The 9,952-nt window shown below is 34.3% G+C and overlaps 2 protein-coding genes across 2 annotated transcripts; one reads left to right on the forward strand and one right to left on the reverse strand.

The window, feature by feature from the left end:
* Positions 1 to 2,928: 2,928 nt before the first annotated feature.
* On the forward strand, positions 2,929 to 5,077 carry LOC100792196 (alpha-amylase inhibitor/lipid transfer/seed storage family protein). The gene is made up of 2 exons (NM_001361133.1): positions 2,929 to 4,161; positions 4,613 to 5,077. Exon 1 carries the CDS (start codon positions 2,984 to 2,986, stop codon positions 4,136 to 4,138), a length of 1,155 nt encoding a protein of 384 aa, NP_001348062.1. The 5' UTR covers positions 2,929 to 2,983; the 3' UTR covers positions 4,139 to 4,161; positions 4,613 to 5,077.
* Positions 5,078 to 6,547: 1,470 nt separating this feature from the next.
* LOC112998767 (ATP-dependent DNA helicase pif1-like) lies at positions 6,548 to 8,523 on the reverse strand. Its single transcript, XM_041008583.1, is given in 2 exon segments — positions 6,548 to 7,143; positions 7,146 to 8,523. Coding segments are annotated over 2 exon segments (1,395 nt in total). The 5' UTR covers positions 7,945 to 8,523.
* Positions 8,524 to 9,952: the final 1,429 nt, after the last annotated feature.

Below are 9,952 nucleotides of genomic sequence, written 5' to 3' on the forward strand. Positions count from 1 at the left end.
ATTAATTAAGGGAAGGACTTGTTTTTGGATCAAAGAAAATAGCCAGAATGGAAAGCTGTCATATGTGGAACGGAACCAGAATCTTGTGAAGGTATAATATGTATGTTAAAATTCAATTAAATAGAGACTGCATGGACTATTACGTGGAGGCTGCATGATATATATTAATGTGGCCTCTCTTGTCCTGGTTCTCTCTATTATATTACGTCCATGGTATTGGTTTTTTTATTCAATTCTCTTTAGCTAAGGGTGTATTACATGCCGGAAGGGGGTCTTATATATATTTTAGTTATTCCACTGGTGCACCTCTTGCCGATATTAAGTTAATTATTCTTGGATTCTTTTGCTACTCGGTTTTCAATAATTTTTTTTGTTATATAAAAAAGTTCTCGTATATATAGAGAGAACCTTATCTAACCTAGCTCAATTTTTGCTACGATGTCAAACTTAAATTCAATGTAAAATTAATTAATATCACGAAACACCAAGATCACCGAAACTATTAAGCCTCCGGAATATCTGCATACCTGTGCATGTGAAAGTTATATGGAGTCCAAAATAGGAGAAGCAAACTAACTACACGAATATGCTCCCTTGTCAAAACGACAAATGAATAACAACAAAATTAACCAATCAATCTGCTTTATATAGCGAAAGACCACACAAACCTAACAGCCTCGAAATTTTTTCCTCTTTGGATGCAATTGGAATGATTAATCTTATCACAGATATTTGATATATATAGGTTGAGTACCCCATTACTCTCTCTTAATAAATTCCTTTTCCTTATATAAATAAAAAAAGAAGTATAGTTAACGCCAAACATATATTGTGGATTAATGATGCGCGCACGATAGTTATGTATCATGATGCTTATGAAGTTGGTGGGTTAACAATTGTTCCTACATATGACACCAAATGTTCAGTACCAACCCAAAAGATGGAATTTTTTATGTAACTCAAGTTGATCTCACCTTGAACCTCTCAAACCTTCCACTCTGAACAGGGTGTGGATATTAGATATGATCATATGAAATGCATGAATGTTTACCTCTCTTCTTCCTTTCTATCCTTTTATATATACTCAATGTTTCACTCCGTTATTTAGTTGTGTAATCCATATGTGTGCATGCTAGGTATACCTTCTGTATCTCGAGATTTGCAGGTTCTGTTACGATTTTTCTCAATCCTTCTTTGGGTATTTTGCACCTTCTTATTCTTATTTAGACATGTAATTTAATTAGACACGTAATTCTCAATCCTTCTTATTCTTATTTTAAAAAAAAGTTAATTGAGATGTGTTTAAAATTTGTAATAATACTTAAAAAACGCTTTAATATTAGAGATGTAACTCATGTAAGTATGTTTTAAAAGTTTAATTCCTTAAAATAAAAGTTTACTAAATTATGATCAAACCATCGATCTAAAATAAAAAATTCAATTGTTTAAATTTTATGATGTATGTATAACATTTTAGTTTAATTTTCACATATTGTAATGTTAATGTAAAAATTTATATTATCAATTAATAAAAACCATGTTAAATATCACTTTTAAATTAATTATTAAAAAGTGAATAGTCTTATAATACATAATAATGACACATTTTTTTGTATAGTAATTATCTTTTTGGTACGGGTGATACGGCACATTTAGTTTAGTTTCTAATTAAATTCATACTATTTGTTTTCTCTGAGAAAGTATTTGACACGACACAGCCGTTTGCATTTCTCTTTAGTTGAACTTAAATACCACAGTCAATGTTGAAAGTTCTCGACATGATAGTTTGATGTTACGTATTAACCCTGGCCGACACTATGGTTAGGCAAAAGGAGGGGAAATTAATTAATATATTAAATTGGACTACATACTACTTTTTAAAAAAGAAAAAAAAAATTGCCCTCCCCACATGGAGAAACTCTTCATTTTCACAAACTAAATAGATAATTATCTAACAACTCCTAGTGTCAGAAAGTTTATGACTATGCAAGTATAAAGAAGGTTCATTCAGCGTTATGCTTGTATATGTAAAGAGGTTATTTTTCCATTTAAACTATGATCAACCAAACCAAATTGCAACTTTACAATTATCTTTGTGGCAGGGCTCACTCTCATCACGAACTAAATAGATAAAATATATTAAAAAAGTCATACATACTTTTTTATGAAATAAATAAAATATTATCTACCTCTTTTACGTCAAAGTATTATTTACATTATATATATATATATATATATATTTCCTTTTTACCGATTAACATCCAAATCTTTCTTCCTTTGAGGTTTAAATCTAACATTTCATGCAAACTATCCAAAATTTTCACTATTAGACTGATTTTAGTGCCATGTCAGAATTAATTTCTAGTCAAATTAAATTAATGAGGGAATGGGTTTAAATTTTAAACACCAAATGGTAACGAAGGATATATATACACTAGAAAGCCACTAATTCTAAAGCATCTTTACATCACCTTTACGAATTAGGATTACCTTCATCACGGGCTGAATATAACCCGATTTCCACTTGTCACTACATGTCAAAAATGTCCTCTTACACAGCATTGCTTTTTTCTTATTCCCCTTGTCCATGAAAAATTGAAATCGTAGTTTTGGCCCTCTTTTTTCACAATTTTTTTTGTCACTGTGATCGACTTTGTCCGTGAATCCAAGCTGAACGAGAGAAGCTCATTCACTCTGCCACACCGTGGGCCCCACCTATATATCCTGAACGATTTTTCGGTCCTTGAAGTCAATGATTCATCGCAAAAAATGAATAATTTAATTCCAATTGTTAGGAGTTAGATTTAGATTTAGATTGATTGATTGATTGCCACAACTCTTGTCCGTGATCATTAAGACTCACGAGAAAGAAAGAGAAAAAAACTAGGGTTGGATCATGATATAAAGGCCCCTCATTGTATCTTCACTACTCAAACATATATTCCCCCTTTCCCTAGTTTAGCTACTTACCTCAATCTTTCTCATGGGAAAGTTTGCCCTAGCCAATATCCTCTTGGTCCTTCTCTTGAACTTGAGCACTTTGCTCAATGTTCTTGCTTGTCCCTATTGCCCTTACCCTTCTCCCAAGCCTCCAAAAAAGCCTCCCGTTGTGAAACCACCGGTTCACAAACCACCAAAACCATGTCCACCACCCAAGTCATCTCCAAAACCACCCCATGTACACCCTCCCTATGTTCCAAAACCTCCTCACTACCCTAAACCACCAGTTCATCCACATCCACCCCATGTCCCAAAACCTCATCCAAAGCCTCCAGTGCATCCCCATCCACCTTATGTCCCAAAACCACCAGTTGTGCCAGTTACACCACCATATGTTCCAAAACCACCAATTGTGAACCCTCCCTATGTCCCAAAACCGCCTGTTGTGCCAGTTACACCACCTTATATCCCTAAACCACCAGTTGTGACACCACCATATGTCCCTAAACCACCAGTGGTGCCAGTTACACCACCATATGTCCCTAAACCACCAGTGGTGCCAGTTACACCACCTTATGTGCCAAAACCACCCATTGTGAAACCACCAATTGTTTATCCACCAGTTGTGCCAAAACCACCAATTGTTACACCACCTTATGTGCCAAAACCACCCATTGTGAAACCACCAATTGTTTATCCACCAGTTGTGCCAAAACCACCAATTGTTACACCACCTTATGTGCCAAAACCACCCATTGTGAAACCACCAATTGTTTATCCACCAGTTGTGCCAACACCACCTATTGTGTATCCACCTGTTGTACCAACTCCACCGGTGGTTACTCCACCCGTGGTTACACCACCAAGTCCTCCAAGTGAAACACCATGTCCACCACCACCACCACCAGTGGTGCCATACCCACCACCAGCACAACCAACATGCCCCATCGACACCCTAAAACTGGGGGCATGTGTGGATGTGCTTGGTGGCCTCATACACATTGGCATAGGCAGCAGTGCCCAGCAGACCTGCTGTCCGGTGCTTGCAGGGCTTGTGGACTTGGATGCTGCTGTGTGCCTCTGCACAACCATTAGGGCTAAGATTCTTAACATCAATATCATCATCCCCATTGCTCTTCAGCTTCTCATTGACTGTGGCAAGACCCCACCAGATGGATTCAAGTGTGCAGATAGTTAGTTAATATATAATTAATTATTATGGTAATGCACCAAGGACCAAAGTTATATTTTTCAACCCTCTCTTTCTTTCTTTTCTTCTTTAATCAGTTTTCACATCAACTTTACATATATGTCTTGCTTTTTTCGTCATGTCATTCACCATGTTCCATTTCCTTCCTTGTTCAAAGTATACTTACATAAAGAACATGGGGGGAAAAACTTATATATATCAGACTTCTGTACTCTTCTCCCTGAAGAATATAACCCATACATGAAATCAGCTGAGCTCAAATGACGAGGGAAAGAATTTTTGAAATACATACTAATAAACACCCTATTTCGGTTAGAACAGGATCCTTCTTTGAAAAAGTTTTTTTCTTTTGGGCAAGAAAATTAGGGTTTTATGCTTTTTACTAAATTTTCCTTGAAAGATTCAAAGCTATGTATTTATGTATGTATGTAATAACAGTATTCTCTAACTTAATGTTCACAGGAATTGCATAACTCATGCATGAATAAAAACAAGTTGAGAAGATCGATGTAGTGAAGGAATGGTCTTTCGTTTCTCTTTCATCAAGTTGTTGTATACCCAAAGGCCAAGGACAACATAATTGTACTATGACTCTATGAGGGCCAATATTGGTATACTTGTTCAAACTACATAATTTTCTGATCTGCCTTGTATACAAAGTCATGCAATATTGCCATAGCATCTTTTTAATTATTTTCTCTGTTTTTCTTTGTCTATTGCATGTGTGGTTCTGTGTGCATGTCAGCCTGTGTAAGCTTTCCCGTGAGTACGTTGGGAAATGTACAAGTTAGCGAAGCTTTAGATTTTTCTTAGAAATGGTTATCTTGTTTCACGTTTTCTCTTTTATGCATTGCCTTTGTACAAATTATAATACTTTATAGCCCAGAAAAGATATAATAGGTAGGACTTACGAGATAGAAGAGAAAATTAGTATATATAAGTTTATAATAATTACCAAGTAATAAAATGTTCTTCTTTTCGTATGTCCTTGAACTGGATTACAATTTGTGGTCTATAAAGGATTATTTTAATTTAATTAAATTTTTAATTAATTTCATAATTAAAACTAGTATACTGAGTATGTATTCTAATTTGTTACTTGTTATTTATTAAAAATATGGTATAAAAATCCAATTTAAATGTTTTTTTTCTCTTTGACTCTATTAATTCCCCCACGTACTAGTCTTATTAAAAGTTAAACTTCACTAAAAGGATGTTTGGTTGGGATAAAAATGGACGAGACAAAAAAAAGAAGTAATAAAACAAAAATTTGTTTTTTATTTTTTAAAAGAAGTTTCTCAAATGATAATAATGAATAGGTAAAAGTTAATCTGACAGATCAATAATATTTTTATAATTTATTTTTTAATTATTTATTATGTCACTCCTATTGTTATTATTGTAAAAGTTATTATATAAACTTTCTATGAAAATAATTTTACACCATGAGATATATATAAACTTGTTATGAAAATAATATCAAATGTAATATGATATCGGGAGTAACCTATCATTTCTAATGCGATAATATAAACGTAAAACCACTTCTTGAAAGTGATTTATAGAGTTCAATTATTATTAATATAACCCTGAATAGGACAAAGACGTAACTCACATCAAAGTAAATATATTATACTTCCTCTTTTGCCTGAATAGATAAAAGCCTGCATCATTTATTGCGTCAGAAGATTTATAGCCAGCTGTAATTTTGTCCGCAAGATAATTAAAGCAACGTTAGGTGTATTTATTTGGTGAATAAATATATGTATAATGCACTTTTTTACTTTCTTTCCTGATTTTGGATCAAAGCACACGAGAAGGGCAAATGATTTAAATGGAGGTGAAAGAAGAGAAGAATGAGAAAATAAAATTATATACTTCAATTGATTAAAGAAAAGAAAAAATAGAAACAACATATTGAAAATTATAAGATATTTTAATTAGTATACAAGTATTATAGATATTTTTTAAATATTTTTAATATTAGAAGAAAAAAACTTCCTTTTATTTTTAACTAGAGAAACGCCCGTGCCGATGCACGGGCTCATACTTCTATTTGAATATTGATAAATGTGAAATATGTCAAAATATATGTAGGGAAAGGAAAACATTAATTTAGGAATGTATTTGAAACTAACCTGATTGTATGATAGAATGTTTTTGATGGTGCTAGAAATATTATGATGGTAACATCTTCTACGGAGTGGGAGACTATACAACATAGTGTTGATGTATACTGCAATATAAGAAATTGTATACTAAAAGCATAGTATATTGTAAACATATAATCAGAAATTGACAAAGTGAAAATGAAATGAACAATTAGTGTTTGATAGAAAATGAATTTTAATAATGAAAATGTACATTAAAAAAAAGGATTTGGGAAGTATACCATGATTATAAGTTTGAAAAAACTTCTTTGTATACTACATTAATGGTAGTATTTTTGGGAGTGCCTTGATTATCATGAATAAGAATGTGGAGCCCTTTTTTGCTTTGAACTCGTGAAAGTGCAACATATAATTGGTCGTGAGAAAAAACTGGGGTTGGCAAATATAATCCAACATGTGCCAACGATTGTCCCTGAGATTTGTTAATTGTCATTGCAAATGAAACCATGAATGGAAATTGTCTTCTAATTAGCTTGAATGGCCATGGTGAATCAGAAGGAGAAAGATTCATTCTTGGTATGTAAGTTCTATGACCTATGTTGGACCCAGTAATAATCTTCGCTTCAACAACACTTGAACCAAGTCTTGTAACAATAAGCCTAGTTTCGTTGCATAACCCATCAGCTTGGTCCAGATTTCGTAGTAGGATGATAGGTGTACCAACCTTGATTATGAGCTTGTGATTTGGTATGCCTGATGTCTTCAATGAGTTTAGAAATTCAACTGTTAGTACTCCAAATGCAGGATTGAGTAGTTCATCTGATTTGTCAACAGAATCAGCACTACAATGCTCTTTCTCCTCACCAGGAATCAAAGACAGGCATAGTCATTTATTTTATCAACAACATCTTTTGTAGAGGCAAGGTCAACTCTTTTTTGCAAGAAATCGCCATTGTTGTAGTTGTGTAATAAGTCTGGATATGTTGCTTCAACAATTTCCTGGATAGGATCTTGAAAGTCCTTGATAAGAAACTCATCTGGGATGGTGATTTCACCATAACCATCATTAGGTTCTGCAAGTTTACCATCACCTATGTCTAGCAACCACTCAGAAAATTGTTTTAGTTCATCCAAGTTGGAATGGTCAGTAGGATTTGATTGCAACCGCATATTTTTAGTCAGTTTTAGAATTTGACAATGGTTCCAAATGTAAGATGAATTTAAAGTTGCATAGACAATGTCAGAACGATTACCTCTTGGCACAACAGGTAGAATTTGATGGAAATCACCACCAAAAACAATGACCTTTCCTCCAAAAGGATTGCTGTTGTGCATGATGTCCTGTAAACTTTTGTCAAGGGCCTCAATACTATATCTGTGACACATTGGAGCTTCATCCCATATGATGAGTTTTGTGATATGCAACAATTCAGCCAAATCACTCCCTTGATGGATATTGCATGTCGAATTTTTTGTTGCAGGGACAGGAATAGCAAACTTAGAATGTGTTGTTCTACCACCAGGCAATAGTATCGAGGCAATCCCACTTGAAGCTACTGTTAAAACAATTCCGCCAGTAGAGCGTATAGCAGATGATAAAGTTTTCCACACAAATGTCTTGCCTGTGCCACCATATCCATATAGAATATAAACTCCACCTGATTGAGTTGCAACCACATGCATAATCTTATTAAAAATAGAAGCCTGCTCATCTGCATTTAGTAATGTATGAATGATTTATTATTAGTGTGGATTGTTAGGAATTCATATTGTGTTAGTAAAAAGTAAAAATTTTTATAAATACCTGTTAGCGACTGGTAGCATTTGTCAAATTCGGCGGCCAATATCTCCCTGTCATAAGCCAATTCATTGTAGATGAGATTATTTTGGTGCGTCTTGGCGGCATATCCTAGTGGGTATGGCATTGAAGGAAAATCTCGTAGGCTTTTCCTGTTGGCTTGCAAGAGGTTTTCAATTTTCGTCAAACAAAGATGCATTTTTTCTTTGTCTGTTAGTTGGATGCCTATGAATAGTAAAAAATGACATTGTCAGTTATGAACCGTATGATTGATACGTATTTATTTAGGATTTATGAAATTACCTTGTCTTCTATGATTAAATACAATATCATCTGCCATCCATTACCAAGTTTGTTTCCACACATATTCTGGCCTATCCATGGTATTCATAAATAGCAGCTTCACAAATAACTTCCTAAGATAGTGTGGAGTTCCCCAAGTGTTTGCTTCTCGTAAGGCACCAACAAATTCTTGATCACTTCCTAGAAAACCTTTTGCAAAGCATGCTTCTCTGGATGTATGATAGGCAACATTTTCTACTGTTCTAAAATCTTCGTAACATTGTGATCCTTTAGCAGAGGAAAGCATCATCCTCATGTAGAACAACTCTCCACTGGAAGGGGGCACGCAAATCAGCCTGCCAATAGTATTTCCTTGTTTCCTTGGTTTCCAGCATCTTTTTCGTGCATCATAAACAAATTTGGACACATATTCAGCATAAGTAAGATCTCGTCCATGATGGTATATTTTATTAGAATCCATCCAAGCTGTGAACATTGATTCTTTGATTGTACCCTTAGCTAGTACTGTGCCAATTTCTTGACTATCTTTCCAATAAACAGGCTGTTGATTTTCTAGGTGGAAATAAAGACGTTCAACTGCTGGTGCACGCCAATGCATTGGGAATGCAAAAATCTTCCAACATGCTTCAGGAGCCGACACATACCTGTAGAATGAAAAATAAAATATGAACACAATATTTGTAGTAATTATTAATTTTATTAATTAGTTCGTAACAAAGGGTTTTTTGTCTATAGAAGAAATGCAATTTAATGAGAAGATGATGGACACATACCGACAGTCAAGATAATGTTTAATTTCATCATGAACCTGATTGTGTGTGCCATCCTGGTTTTGGTCATTGACAATAGCTGTTGTAATCCGATTAGATCCTTTATTGATGTACTTAAACAAATATTTTATTGAGGTACTTTGATTCCACCATTCCACGTTTAGGTGTGTTCTATATTTGAGTAACAAATGTGGACTATATGGGACAACAAATCGATTATCGAGATGAACACCCTGCTTTTGCACAGTACGTCTGGTGTCTCTTCTTCTATAAACAGGAAAACCATCTTGGTCAACAATTGTGGCTGGCTGAAACTTTTTTGGGAAAAACCTGAAACACTTGCCATTGGCCATACATGGTGCCCTTTTATTAGCTAGTCCACATGGACCATGCATCATGTGGTTGGAGACAATTTGATACAATTCTAGATCTATGTCCTTGTTTGGTATTTCAGCAGAAATTATGTTGTCAATGTCTTCTGGATTTGGATACTTATTTGAAGGATGCAAAAAGATTAAGATATGAGCATGAGGCAATCCTCTTTTTTGCCACTCAATGGTGTAAACAACTGTATTACAAATAAAATATCAGTAGCATGATTAATAATGTATAATTTTAAGTATAATTGTAAAATTGTAATGTAAGCAAAAATTGATGTAGGTGGTAGTTACTTACATGCAAGAATGGGACCAAATACATGTCCACTCTTAAGATCATGCATCAACTGGTTTAGTTTCATTTTGAATACCCGTGACACAACATTAGGGCAATCATGAGCTATAAGATTTGACTTTGCAACTTGTCGTTGTATTTCTGGCCA

The sequence above is a fragment of the Glycine max genome, chromosome 13, assembly GCF_000004515.6.
Source record: "Glycine max cultivar Williams 82 chromosome 13, Glycine_max_v4.0, whole genome shotgun sequence".
In the NCBI taxonomy this organism is placed as follows: domain Eukaryota; kingdom Viridiplantae; phylum Streptophyta; class Magnoliopsida; order Fabales; family Fabaceae; genus Glycine; species Glycine max.